General features: G+C 37.1%; 1 protein-coding gene and 2 long non-coding RNA genes across 3 annotated transcripts; all 3 read right to left on the bottom strand.

Annotated features, from left to right (window-relative positions):
• Positions 1 to 1,900: 1,900 nt before the first annotated feature.
• Positions 1,901 to 2,838, bottom strand: LOC136816989 (uncharacterized). Its single transcript, XR_010848006.1, has 2 exons — positions 2,179 to 2,838; positions 1,901 to 1,930 (listed from the first exon to the last, which is right to left on the bottom strand). It is a non-coding gene; the product is annotated as an uncharacterized lncRNA (long non-coding RNA).
• A 467-nt stretch (positions 2,839 to 3,305) lies between these two features.
• Positions 3,306 to 6,809, bottom strand: LOC136816993 (uncharacterized). Its single transcript, XM_067073338.1, has one exon. It carries the CDS (start codon positions 6,807 to 6,809, stop codon positions 3,306 to 3,308), a length of 3,504 nt encoding a protein of 1,167 aa, XP_066929439.1.
• A 2,818-nt stretch (positions 6,810 to 9,627) lies between these two features.
• LOC136816990 (uncharacterized) lies at positions 9,628 to 10,416 on the bottom strand. Its single transcript, XR_010848007.1, has 2 exons — positions 9,906 to 10,416; positions 9,628 to 9,657 (listed from the first exon to the last, which is right to left on the bottom strand). It is a non-coding gene; the product is annotated as an uncharacterized lncRNA (long non-coding RNA).
• Between the last annotated feature and the right edge of the window lie 4,441 nt (positions 10,417 to 14,857).

Raw genomic sequence — 14,857 nt, forward strand, 5'->3', positions numbered from 1 at the left:
GTGATAACCTTAAATAATACTATTCAAAAGTAAAAGTATCGAAGCATTGTCGCCCGAAAAATGAAGCAGAATTTAAGTGCCTTTTTAGGCGGTTATTATTCTAACTGATGGAAAAAGTGCAGAGACAAATAAGCTGACTTCAGTAGCAAACTTTCTTCGAGGATCAGTCATTAAAATATTAGCACTTGTTGTTGGAGACAAAGTAGGAGAAAGAGAATTGGCCATCATTGCTGGCAACTCGTTGAATGTTTTCAGTGTTAACGAAGCATTGAATGAACTCGTCGAGAACATCGTTTCTAGCATCTGTAACAGTAATCTGTTCTTTTTTTTTTGGCTATCACAATATTTGCATTGAAATGTTCAAGGTTTGTGTCTGCTTTAACACCCGGCCTTCCATGTAGGTATTAGGAATGTGCCACCCTTGACTACCCTTTTGGGCCTTCGAAATCCCTCTATGGCTCAGAATTACAACTCCAATCCAAAAAGTGAAAACACCAATCTTTGTCTTTGTCCTCTTAAAAGATTAGATTTTTTGTAAAGTAGTCAGATTGGGCACCCACAAACTTTTTTGGTTTCAAGGCAGGCTTCAGTTTATCTAGATTAGAATTAAAAAGTCTGCCATATTCAATTCATTTCTTTGGCAACCATAGCTGTAGCTCGATCAACAAAACATCAAAATATCATTTTAGAGACGGTAGACTTTGGATGAAATCGAATTACAGTGATTGTGGCACTAAAGCTTATTATATGGGTGAAAGTATTGCCTTTGAGCAGAATATCGTGATTGAGTATGGATCTAAAACCCTTTCATCAGAAGTGTACCGATATTTGACATCCTCTCACTTGGTAAAGTGTTTTCTCGATTGTAGAGTAATACAAAAATTGAAAATCAATGATAAAGATGTTTAAGAAGAAGCTCCTTCTCTTAGTAAGTCCTTTTTAAGTTTTGTTTGTTTCAAGTGCAATTACTCTCAAGTTAAGACAGTATTCTAAACGACGCCCTTCAATTTTATCACATTCATCCATCTTCTTCTATTTGACTGTTAGATGCGCAGGGGCAGATGAAGAAACAGCAGTCATCAAATCATCGAATAACGAGCTCAATTATTTCTCATGGGAATTATTCTCGATATTTCGGAGAATCAAATGCTGTGGTCATTGTATGTGAAGTGCTGGTCTGTAAAAATGAACCGATTTGGAGGTTGACTGACGAGTGCAAAAGATGTGGTTTAGACCAACTGGCATTTGTAATTTGGCATTTGCTCATGAGAGATTCGATTTTAATAGTTTTTCCATTGTATTTTCTGTCATGGCATTTAAGGAATCGTCTTTTTAAAGTCATTACTGAAAAGGTGATTCCCTCAAGTTCAACTTTGACAGATCAAACAATGAAAAGCATGGAATTTCTCAAAAACTGCAGTCATTAAGACTGAAACTTTTTGCCGTAGGGCTAGGCTATGGCAAATTTTGCAAATTTTACAATCTATAGAAAGAACTGAATAAAAAACGTGCAAATACTTTAAAAAATCAAAAATGTCATTTTTTCTCTTTGTTTTGGTTCCTTTGTTTGATTTGAAATGCCAGAAAAGGGGATTCCTTTGCTCAAAATGGCATTTCAAATGCCAACACGCTGGCATCATTAGGCATTTGTCAAACCGAACAATTGCACGGAACAATAGAATTCAAAAGAATACTGCAAGCAATTACAAATGCCAGGCTGGTCTAAACGCAGCCAACGATGGTCAACAATCAGCCTAAAAATCAAAAAGACATAAAAATTAATTGTAATATCTGTAATATGAGGGAGTGGGATGAGGGTGCCATACCATACAAAAGTGACACCCCCCCACTGTAGGGATTCACGGAGTGGGGATGAATAAATTTGAAGCGGTCACAAGTGTTTGTAACATGTGTGATGATAATGTTCAAACTGAAAATTGAAATTGAAAAAATACTAAATATTGATCACAAGGAAAAAGCTTAAGTCTAAAGTAAAACTAAAGTATAAGCCTGTTTGAATGTATAAATTTGAATATTGATTGATGAAATTGATTGAATAGTATTAGTTGAAAATAAAGTAAGCTAGTCCTAGCCTAATCTTAATGCCTCATGATGCAAAGCATCAAGGAAGAAAAAAACAAAATGGCCGACAAAAACAAAATGGCTGAAAAAACTTACCAGCTTGCCTGAAGTGTGAGGCTGGAATAATCCAGGCAGTGGTGTGATAAAAATTAGTAAACTAAACTCATATTGATGAGAGAAAAGTTTATAAGTTATGACTAAGTCTTGTTTGAAGTTGGACTTTTGAAATTTGATGTTCACTCCATGAAATCTCTTGTTGAACTGATGTGAAAATGAAAGTCCTTGCTTAAATAGCAAATTCTAGAAAATGTGTAATTTACAGAATGATAAATTCTAGGTCATAGGTCAAAGTTGATAAATGATAAAAATGTATAAATTACTGACCAAAACCAAAAATTGGAAAAATGCATATTTTGAATAAATTAACATAAATAAACAAATTAGAATCCAAAATGGTGAACACTGAGAACAGAAAAACACTGAAAATGCAGAAAGCATGAGAAAAACTGAAAAACTGAGAAAAATGAGAAACACAGAGAAAACCTGAACAAAATGTGAGGGAATGCCAAAAATGATGAGAAAAACACTGAACTGAAAAGGCTTAGCCGTTACACTCCCCCAACAGATATGAAAAATACTAATAGAAATTATATGAATATTGAAAATACTTGAAAATATACTAATTGAAATAAATGTATTAAATAAATTTTTCTTGAATTATGTTAAATTTTAATAATTTTTATTTGATTTTTGAATTTTTCCTAGTCTAGCAAGCTAGACGACTAATTCAGACATATTAGAAATAAAGCAAAAAAGTAAATTTTAGTCGTCTAGAAACCTTTGTGCACTAACTCCAAACAAAAAAAAAAAGTGTCAATATCGCAATTAAATTTTTTTCCCGCTCAAAAAAAGTTCTTGAAAATAAAATGTGTGTGGATTTGTGTGTTAAAAATGTTTCATTTGAGTTGATTTTATTTTGAGAGTTTGTTGTTGCTTGATAAATTGTTTTTTCGCTACGCAAGTTTCTGCGTAGCTAGGCCCGGTATCTATAAGGCTGGAACACCGAATTCTTCCAGTCGTTTATACAAACTAAATCCCGTATCATTATTTGTGTTTATTATTAGTATTACATGCATTATAAACGACTCCAGTCTAAATTTTTCCATAAAACATCAAATCACATTTAGGATTTGAAGATTCATTTAAATTGCAAAATTTGCAAGTCATTTCAATTTGAACAATTCCTTTGATAAATCAATCTCATCAGCTCCCAATATCAAAATCAAAGTCCTCACAGCACGTGTCGTTAAACGCTTTGTATTCTCATTACTATTCTGATATTCAACCACAACATCACGAATGGCATTATCACGACCACGATTTACTGATTTGATACGACCATATTGATAAGTTGAAGCAATGGCAGAATCCTGTTTGGTGAACAAAACGACGTCACCTGGTTGTAGATCACGATCAGTGTTAAACCATTTAGGTTGGTGCATCAATGATGGTACATGCGAGGTTAGCCAACACTCAAACCACGCATTGAAGATTTTCCCATTGGAACGGATGATTTTATCAGAATCATCTGATATTGACAGAGGTTCGGTTGGACAGCGGTCATTGTTCCTCCCGAGAATGAGTCTGTTCGGAGTGATGAGGTCTGCGAATTCAAAATCACCTTTGTTTTTTATTGCCAAAGGTAGATTGTTTATTGAGTTGGAGATGGATGCTGCAAGGGTTTCCCATTGCATCATGGAGAGTCTTTCAAGGTGGACAGATTTCTCCAATGATTTTCGAATTTCTCTAATCTTTCTTTCGACTCGACCATGGAAGTTGTGTCCACCAACTGGGCAGGTGCTGAACTCGATAGATGATTTTGCCTCAATCTTGGCCTTGATGTCTTGGAAGTTGAGTTGCATTGACTTACATCCCTTGAGAAGCTGACTCCCTTCATCAACAAGTAATTTCTTTGGGTAGCCAACTTCACATGCCAAACGTGTGAATGCTTGCACAAAGGATGTCGTTGTGTAATCTTCCATCAGCTTGATCTTTACGGCAGTCGTGGTTGCGCAACAGAAAACGATTAACCAGATTTTTACTGTTGTTCGTTTGTGATGATTCGAGTAGGATAAAAATGGTCCAGCCAAGTCGGTTTGGGAGCAATAGAAGGCTGGAGCGATGTTGAGACTGTCTAGTGACGTGGGCCCCATAGATACATCAAGTTGTTGTTTCATCAAGAATCGACATTTGGCGCATAAGGATCGAATCTGTTTCACAAGGTATCTTCCTTCAATGATGTATGCTACTTGAAGGATATATCTCCAAGTGGTTTCGACTCCTGTGTGGCTGGCTGTCGGATGATTCCAATGGATGTCGTTTACAATGGCATATGCCAGCGGTGAATGTCGATCGATGATTGGTACATGAAAGTGAAGTGCTCCTAGATCCTTCATGACATTTGTTGCATTGCCAAGAATCGTGACGTTATCTGTTGGAAGAATTCGTCCTGTATAGTACAAGATACCATCTTTCATTTCCGAGATTTTCTTCACCTTGTTCGTAGGTACAAAGGTGTTGACTTCCAATGTTGCCTTTCTGAAGAGGTAATTCCTTGCTTCTTCTAAGTCATCCTCTTGAATCTTTGTTTGAAGACGTTTCGGGCGAAGTGATGAGATCTTGAGATGAGTTTTGATGAATTTTCGAATGAAAACCAAGATACGTACAATAGAAGAAAATTTCCTGGCGTTTGGATCAACGAGATAATTTGAAAGCTTGTATCGTTTAGCGACCTCATCTGCTATGATGATTGAAGATGAAAAGAATGACTTCGCTTCTGGCTTGCATTCTTTATAAGCCAATTGACGTTCTTGAGCACTGAGTTGGATCTTGTCCTTTGATAGGGATGGAAACAGTGTATAAGGTGACTTCATCCAACTGTATCCATTGATCCAGTCTGATTCTTTATTGATGGTGTCGATAGATGATAATCTGCGAGTTCCGATGTCGGCAATCATGTCTTCTGATTTGACATAGAACCATTGAGATCGATCAGTGAAGCGTAGAATTTGGATGACTCTGTTTCTTGTCCATTTCATCAGATCAAGGTTTGGGTTGCAGATCCAGTATAGAGCGATTTGAGAGTCGGTGAATTTGATTGACGATTTATGACGGTCTCCAAATGCTGACTTGACTGTTTGGCCAGTATGACTGTTGAGAAGGGCTGCCAGGAGCTCTCCTCTTGGTTGGGTTGTTTCCTCTAAGACTTGCGATCTTGCGAAGATGAGTTGGCATGAGTATGTTTCATCTTTGAGTTTGAATCGGACATAAATTGCTGAACATGCCAAATATTCACTGGCGTCGCCAAAGTCAAGAGTTTCGATGTTGAGATTAACGGCCTCTTCTGGTACAATAGCGCGTTTATATTTGATGGTCTTTATCTCTTTCATCATTTCGAAGTGTGATACCCACATGTTGCGCAGGTTGTCCGGTAAGGTATCATCCCATTCAAATTTGTGCTTGACGATTTGATGCATATCCATCTTCATTGTTGCAATGAAAGGTGTGACGATGCCTGAGATGTCGTATAATTCTCCAAGTTTGGATGAGCATTGTCGGCGTGTTAGATTGGTTGGGATGTCAGAGATTGAAGTTGGTTTTCGACCACGATACTTTTTCAGATCCTGAACATCAATTGATAGGGTGTCTTCTTTTGGGTACCACTTGAGTCCAGCAACTGATACAGAATGACTGTCCTTGGAAAGCGTTTTGATTGGATCTTGGCAAGAGAATGTGAAACCTTTGAGTGTGAAGCCACCATTGTTTACAACAGTTTCGAGTCGATCTGCAGTGTTGATGACCTTGGGAAGAGTCTGATCACCTGATAAGCAATCATCCACATAAACGTCCTCTGATACGATTCTGTAGATGTCAGGGTGATCATTTTGGAATTGCTTGGCTGTCTCCCGTAAGCATCGTTCTGCCTGGTTGCCTGATGATTTGACACCGTAGATTAAAGTTTTGATAACTTTTTGTTCTGGTGGTTTGGTAGAATCAAGTGTTTTGTTCCAGAGATATCGTTGCAGAACCCAGTGTGATTTGTCTAGCTTGACCGAGTTGTACATCTTTTGCACATCTGTGTGGAATCCGAATCTGTATCCCCTCCACCGAAGGAAGATGTTGAGAAGCTTGTTCATATTGTTTCTCCCCTTAGCGATGATGTCATTTAGGGAAAAACCGCTCTTGGTTGGCATCGAAGCATCAAAAACAACGCGACAAGGTGTTGATACAGAGTTTTCTTTCCAGACTGCTCTCCATGGGATGAAGTTCTGGATATTAGATTGATGAAGAAGGTCTTGGTCTGCTTGAGAAAGGTTTTTTACATAATCAACATACCCTAATGATTGAAGTTTCTCTTCAGATTTGATGATGTCAGCTTTGTCATCAGGGTTTTTCTCCAGACGTTTGAGCTGTTGATTGAAGACTTGAAGAGCGATGCCACGATTTGGTTGAAGACGATCAGTGCTGGCAATGAGAGGAAGGGTTGCTGTTGAACTTCTCTCCTTGATGTTGACTTTGACAGAGTTGTTGATAATCTCTTGCTCTGCCTCCTCTTTGATGCTACATATGTCGTTGGGTGATTCTTTGCAGGATGAACAGTCTCTGCATTTGGTACATCGATAAGTGATTGAGCTTCCGGCTTCCTCAACAGAGTTGAAGAGGTGCATTGGATTTGTTGTATTGTCTTGGACATCTCCAAAATGATTGTTGTAGCCTAGAAGACGGACATCTGGATTGACGTGGTATCCAAAGGAGTAGAGTCTGAGTTGATTGGTGACAAAATTGGTTGATTGATTTTGGTGAATGAAATTGAATACCTGATGTGGTCCCCAATCAAACCAAAGGAACCATCGTTACTTTCGAAGGATGACTCATAGATGGTGAGACCTGATAGCATTTGGAAGATGGGCTTTGGAAAATGACGTAGATATTTGATACCAATGATGAAGTCGACATCACCACCGACCTTCTCTGGAACCGTTGGAAGTGTTGATGCATTGCCTCCATTCGTAACGAAAGCTGTCTTGATGTCGTTGAAAACTTCCCCATTGAGTGGATACATAGGGAATGTATTTGTGACTCGATCGAGACAAGGTCCAGTCATCAGTGCATTACCCCCAATTCGTAGAGGTAAGTTGACTTCATAGATACCATGATTCGTTGGACTTGAGATGCCAGCAATTCCTTTCATATGGATTGTACCATCGTAGACTTGTTTTGCTCTTGATGGACCAAGACGTTGCACGGATTCATAACGACTGATAAAATCACTACAACCGTTATCGTAGAAAATGGTGAAGTTGGAATTTTCAATCCTGATTGGTTGAAGGATGAAAATTGCGTCATGTTGATCGTCAGTTGGTGAAGGTTTGATGAGTTGAGATTTGAAGATCGAATGGAAGATGCTGATGTTCTTTGAATACGTAGGAAGTGGTTGTTTCAGGATGCATCTTGCTTTGTAGTGTTCAAGCACGTCTTTGTTGTGTTGATCATTTTTGTGCTCGTCGCACACGAGAACATGCTTCGTTCTTGGGAATCTGTTGTGTGACGAGTTTTTGCAAGCGAACTGATGTTGACACTTCCCATCTCGATGTTTTCCTTGGTTGACGTTTGCGCCAGGGTAGAGACATTGGAAGCAAAAACCATTTGTAAGAAGAAATTGAAAACGATCAGCAGGTGACATGTCCACAAACTTCTTGCATGCAAAGTATTGGACAAGTTTGGTCCCATTTGGACCATTGGTTTGCACGTGATCAGTAGCACCACACACAAAACATTCAGTGATTGATTGACCATTTGCTTGACCACCTGATTGACCACCAGATTGTCCATTTGATTGATAACCAGGGTGACCATTTGATTGTTGACCTGATTGGCCGGTTGATTGACCACCAGATTGTCCATTTGATTGTTGACCAGATTGGCCATTGGATTGACCACCAGTGTTTGAGTGATTCCCAAAGGATGATGGTTGTTTCTTGGAAGGTTGTTTTGGAGCTTGGTTGGACGCAATCTGTATGGCAGCCTTTTGCTGATGCACCGCCATTTCAGTTTCAAGGAAATCAATCATTTGCTTCCATTTTCTCTTCCCAGTTTCTGGAGATTGGCACGAAAGTTGCAGCCATCTCATCATTCTGCTATCTCCTAGATTGCTGACGATTTGAGAAAATGCGTTACTATAAAAAAGTTCATTTTCGATATTGTGTTTTGCAGCAAGTTGCATGAGATCTCTCATTGTATTAGTTATTTTACTCAGAGAGTCTATGATTTTAATTGAATCTTTCAGTAACTTTGGATTCTTTGTCAATTCCATGAGTTCGTGGAGTTTGTGTTGTAAAAGTACCTCCTTATCACCGAAGATTTGTTTCAGGCGATCCCATATGTCTTTGATGTTGTCAATACTTTTAACAATAGCCAAGGCTTGTTTATCGAGGTAATTGTTCTTGAGAAACTCTGGCTGAAGCGACTTGGGTACGGAATCGGAGTGAAGTTTATCAAACTCATCAATAAAAGTATAAATGTCAATTTTTGAATCATACCCGGTGAATTGTGGCAGTTTGATGTTAAGTCGGCTCTTCTTGAACGATTCAAGCTTGTCGAATTCTCTAAGTTTGACTTCATCATTAATCTTTACGTGGTATGCTGCTCTCGATTTGATGAGTGCTTCATACTTTGTCTTCAAACTGTTGTATTTCTCCATATCTGGACGAAGGCCGAGTAGTTCACGAAGTTTTGATGGTATTTCCTTCAGCTCTTTGGATTGCTCCTCAATGTGTGATTTACGCTGCTTGAGTTCTTCATTACTGAGGAGGGTTGCAATACAAGTGCAGCTTGCGTTGAGGTAAGTGATTGTGCGATCAATTTCGTCAATTAAAAGACACGCTTGGTTGGTTGAGATCTGAGTGGCAGCATTGACCTCTGCCGAATGATGAGCCTCAGTGAGAATGTTCAATTGTTGCAAATACACTACCACTTGATGTGTGATGTCTGTGTAGAACGGTTGATAATTTGTTTGGTATTCCTTGGGATCCATCAATGTAGCAATGGTTTTGTGGATGGACCGATATTGAAGGCGTAGCTCTTTGATTTTTTCGGTGCTTGAGTTGATCAGCCGTAATGAGTTCTTTACAATATCTGTTGAGTTTTCTTGAATAGCATCGGTGATCTCATCTCGAAAAGTAGACTCTTCAATGAGAAGCTTCTTTAATTCAGTCTCCACCATGATGCCATCAGCTCTGGGTTTGATCGCTTCTTCTTCCATTGGCGGATGATAAGCTTCTTCGGCTAGCGGATGGATAACTTCCGGAGATGTTGGCTTTATGACTTTCTTGCCGGTAGTACCATAGATATCGTATCTGATATTGGCTTTTGATCTTCTGGGTCGATCTGACATGAAACGTTGATCGGTTGACAAACAACTTCAATGCTGTTTGAATGTAGGGATTCACGGAGTGGGGATGAATAAATTTGAAGCGGTCACAAGTGTTTGTAACATGTGTGATGATAATGTTCAAACTGAAAATTGAAATTGAAAAAATACTAAATATTGATCACAAGGAAAAAGCTTAAGTCTAAAGTAAAACTAAAGTATAAGCCTGTTTGAATGTATAAATTTGAATATTGATTGATGAAATTGATTGAATAGTATTAGTTGAAAATAAAGTAAGCTAGTCCTAGCCTAATCTTAATGCCTCATGATGCAAAGCATCAAGGAAGAAAAAAACAAAATGGCCGACAAAAACAAAATGGCTGAAAAAACTTACCAGCTTGCCTGAAGTGTGAGGCTGGAATAATCCAGGCAGTGGTGTGATAAAATTAGTAAACTAAACTCATATTGATGAGAGAAAAGTTTATAAGTTATGACTAAGTCTTGTTTGAAGTTGGACTTTTGAAATTTGATGTTCACTCCATGAAATCTCTTGTTGAACTGATGTGAAAATGAAAGTCCTTGCTTAAATAGCAAATTCTAGAAAATGTGTAATTTACAGAATGATAAATTCTAGGTCATAGGTCAAAGTTGATAAATGATAAAAATGTATAAATTACTGACCAAAACCAAAAATTGGAAAAATGCATATTTTGAATAAATTAACATAAATAAACAAATTAGAATCCAAAATGGTGAACACTGAGAACAGAAAAACACTGAAAATGCAGAAAGCATGAGAAAAACTGAAAAACTGAGAAAAATGAGAAACACAGAGAAAACCTGAACAAAATGTGAGGGAATGCCAAAAATGATGAGAAAAACACTGAACTGAAAAGGCTTAGCCGTTACACCCACTCTTATTTTTCTAAACAGATAAATCAGGCAGGTATTTCTTTAATTTCTGTCAATTCCTCTTGCTTGCTATGCATTTTTGCCATCTCAAAAATCAGCAAATCAGTCTCGAAATCAGTTTTTTAGTGGCTGACATTAAGACATTAAGAAGAGCACATGCTGGGGGAATATCGCACTCCCAGACCACTTACTTACTGTCATTTTCTGCAGAACCTGTCCACGTCCACGTCCAGATCTGGCAGGACATTTGAGTGTGACCCCCATGATAAATACAACCATATTGGACCATGCAACTTGCTATCCAGACTTAGTCTTCTAAAGAAATAAACATAAGCTAGACGATGAGATAATGTTGACTACAGGACTCGATGCTCGAGTGCCATGTTTGGACGCAGGAACTCTAGGCGGCAAAAATTTGAAACGAGAGATAAAAATTCTCAAGCGACCGGATGTAGTACCGGTTTTTTTCAGGTTTTCTCTTTCGGTTTTTTGTGTAATTCCGCATATCGCTCCACCGAAAAAAGTCCTTTTCCTAATGATATCCCGATTTCCCCGATTTTTAATTAGACTCTCTCAAAATTTGGAAAAAAAACTAGAAACGTTTAGAATTTGGCTTAGAGAGATCATATATGGACTTTGGGAGGATTTTGTTGCAAATTGACGGTTCTGTTTGATCAGGAAGGGACTTTTTTCCCCGATTTTCCCCGATTTTCCCCGATTTCTCAAACTTCAAACACATTTATCTCATGATCCATTAATCGAAAATATAATATCTTATACATTTTTGGAATCCTCATTTCACGATCTATAATAATATATCAAAGTTATCTTCAGATACCAAAATTGGATTTTTGTGAAAATTTCCTGAAAGCCCTCGGGGTTTGCAAAGGTGCAAGAGCATATTGATACTCAAAAAATAAATTATTTCGGAAAATTTTCTGAAATGATCTTCTTGAAGTACAACATTGCTATTTGCTGCAGTATATCAACGCTTACATCCTAAATATTTGTTATGTTTCAAATGCTGACATGACATACGTCATTTGCGCTCGGCGATATGCCTGAACCCTTATTTATTTAATCAGTTATTGTATTGTACGCTACAGAAACGTTCTGTTTATAAATCAGCAAGTAGAAAAACTACATAGCAGGGTTTTAATCATAAAGATAAAAGAGTTACTTTTGCTTCACTGTCAGTGAACCAAAACAGAAAAAAATGGGCTGCATAATACCACCCCCTTCTCACAGACCCAGACCCGGTAGGATTTTTTCAGCCAGTGGGGGTAACAACAACGGACAAAAACTCAATGGGGGTTGGTATTCCCATACTTTTTTGACCAGAGATCTAAATTAAGAAAATTCAGTGGGGATAGGAAAAGTAGTATAGTTTCTTGCAGAGATGGTTGGCGGTTTATTTGGTTATTTTGCAGTGGGGACAAAAAATGGAGTATATAATTTTCCACCCGGGGACGATATTTTGGCCAATTATTCCAGTAGTGGGTCTGTGACAAGGGGTGTACAATAATCCTCCTTTTGTGAGATACGAAAAATAAAAATACCTAGGTAACAGTCATTTTCATTGATACATTTTGAAGAAGTGGGTATATATCCCTTGTGTTTGTTTGCTATCATCCGTCTAGTATATCATTTTGAGAATGACATTTTACGAGTTTTCATTATCAAAAAAACTTTTGGTTGTTAGCTATTGAAAAGTAGCCTGCTTCATATTAATTTTACACGTTGATAGAAATCATTAACGATTATTATCCAAATGAAAATGGGTCGTTTCTTTGATGCTAGTAAACGTTTTGGTCCTAGTATTTTGACTTTGGGAAGTTCTTAAAAATACTTCACCATTGAGGCCTTGACAGAGTTCGATTGGGACTTAATTTAACGAATGATACCCATACCCACAAAATTTCAACCCATTGAATAAGAGATCATCAAGTCTTACGAGTCCTTCTAAAAGTACCCTCTGTACGTCCAGTAAAGGCTTTCGAGAGTGAAAAGAATTATACATCATTTCTTTCCTCTCCGAAGAGTCATTTTCGCAAATGACACTATGATAAATAATCAAATAGCACGAGCAGAAAAGGAGATTAATAATCATAGTAACAGTCATAACATGTTAAAAGATATCTTTAATTGGATAAACAACATTCATGTCCAAAGAATTGAGTTCCACTGCTCAAAAATATATTGCTTAACGGTCTAAAGCACTTTCAAAGCAAAAAGAAATGCTAAAACAACGTACTGAGGAGCCATGTCTTATGAGTCGTGTACGGCTGAAGACTATTTCTATGTCCATATGGGTGTGGTAGGACTTGAAGACGAAATTACCACACCCTTAAAGTAGTAAAATATCAAATTCAAAGTTCCAATCGGGTTATTTTTTTAAAAAGAATTGAGTTCCACTGCTCAAAAATATATTGCTTAACGGTCTAAAGCACTTTCAAAGCAAAAAGAAATGCTAAAACAACGTACTGAGGAGCCATGTCTTATGAGTCGTGTACGGCTGAAGACTATTTCTATGTCCATATGGGTGTGGTAGGACTTGAAGACGAAATTACCACACCCTTAAAGTAGTAAAATATCAAATTCAAAGTTCCAATCGGGTTATTTTTTTAAAAAGAATTGAGTTCCACTGCTCAAAAATATATTGCTTAACGGTCTAAAGCACTTTCAAAGCAAAAAGAAATGCTAAAACAACGTACTGAGGAGCCATGTCTTATGAGTCGTGTACGGCTGAAGACTATTTCTATGTCCATATGCGTGTGGTAGGACTTGAAGACGAAATTACCACACCCTTAAAGTAGTAAAATATCAAATTCAAAGTTCCCATCGGGTTATTTTTTTAAAAAGAATTGAGTTACACTGCTCAAAAATATATTGCTTAACGGTCTAAAGCACTTTCCAAGCAAAAAGAAATGCTAAAACAACGTACTGAGGAGCCATGTCTTATGAGTCGTGTACGGCTGAAGACTATTTCTATGTCCATATGGGTGTGGTAGGACTTGAAGACGAAATTACCACACCCTTAAAGTAGTAAAATATCAAATTCAAAGTTCCCACCGGTTAGTAAAAAAAAAATTGAGTTCCACTACTCAAAAAAGTATGGCTTAATGCATGTCCCAAATTATTCAAAATCTACTTTTCGTTTTCGCCCCCAACTCCACCCCTTAAACCATAACAAATTATACATTTTTGGAAGCGTATTTGGATATAGAATGTTGGATTTGGTGTTACTTAATTTTTTTCTCAGCATAAATTAGAGTTTTTTTAAGAAAACCTAATTATGACGTCATTATTCATGACGTCATAATTTAAAAAAGTTGAATATCTCAAGAACTAATGCTTGAAACGTTATGAAATTTAGACAGCCAAGACAGCATAGTGACACAGTAGTGAAATTTCTTCAAAAGTTTGAGGAAAATAAAAACTTGTTTAACATATGGGAGCTTTTTCTTCTTAACAAAATTGCACTTTCAAGCGTGGATGTTGTCTGATGTCTGACCCATTTTCAATTTCCTCCAGGGGTCAACTTATGATATTGAAACATTTCAAATTTTCCAGGCAACGAGGGAAAGGCCTGTGCAGGGAAGGTTAGTTAAACCCAATCTCAAACTTCCATACTATTATGCTAATGCTATAACTACCTAGTTAGTGTTGTAGACGTAGTACTCTGGTACTAAAAGTAGGCAAGTAGTAGGGTACGTTATTAGCTAAAGTAGTAGGTAGCTAGCTACAGAAAATCGAATTTAATTTTTAAAATTTTTTTCACTTACTTGTCTTTTTAGGTTGTCTACTTGTTGTCTTGGTTGTTGAGGAACATTGATGCTGTCTACTTTCACTAAAATCTTTTGATTCTTTTTTTGGCTTCTTCCATGTCCATTTTCTGGCTTTTCTGACAAAGCCGAATACTAAAATACTACCATTGGTGGACAGTACCAGATTTCGTTTCCTCCGTATAATGTATATTTGGACCTAGTTCCGTATACTTTGTTATTAAATCAATGATATCAATGTATTTTATGGCAAAATCCATAACCATGATAATCATTGATTTAAAGATCGCGCCTATGTTGCAAAGAAGGAAGAATACTTGCATAGAGAATTTATTCAAAATTGTAGACTTCATCACACCAGATCTCATTGGTCAATCTTTTATTTCATAACTACTTATACCATTAATTTTTACTGCTTTTAAATATATTATAAAATTTAAATTAAACACGAAATTTGTAATTATCAAAGTTAAAATATTGAAAATAATATTTCCCAGTACTCAACAAAAAATAATGTCAAGATGAACGATTTAAGCATTGAAGGCAAGTAGAAAAAAATTCTCTCAAAGCGAAACGATGACTCGAGCATTGTAAAATTAACGAACTACCAATAAACGTAGGGTAATATAATAAAAAGGGTAAAAAAATA

The sequence above is a fragment of the Clytia hemisphaerica genome, unplaced genomic scaffold, assembly GCF_902728285.1.
Source record: "Clytia hemisphaerica strain Z4C2 unplaced genomic scaffold, Clytia hemisphaerica genome assembly, whole genome shotgun sequence".
Taxonomy (NCBI): Eukaryota; Metazoa; Cnidaria; class Hydrozoa; order Leptothecata; family Clytiidae; genus Clytia; species Clytia hemisphaerica.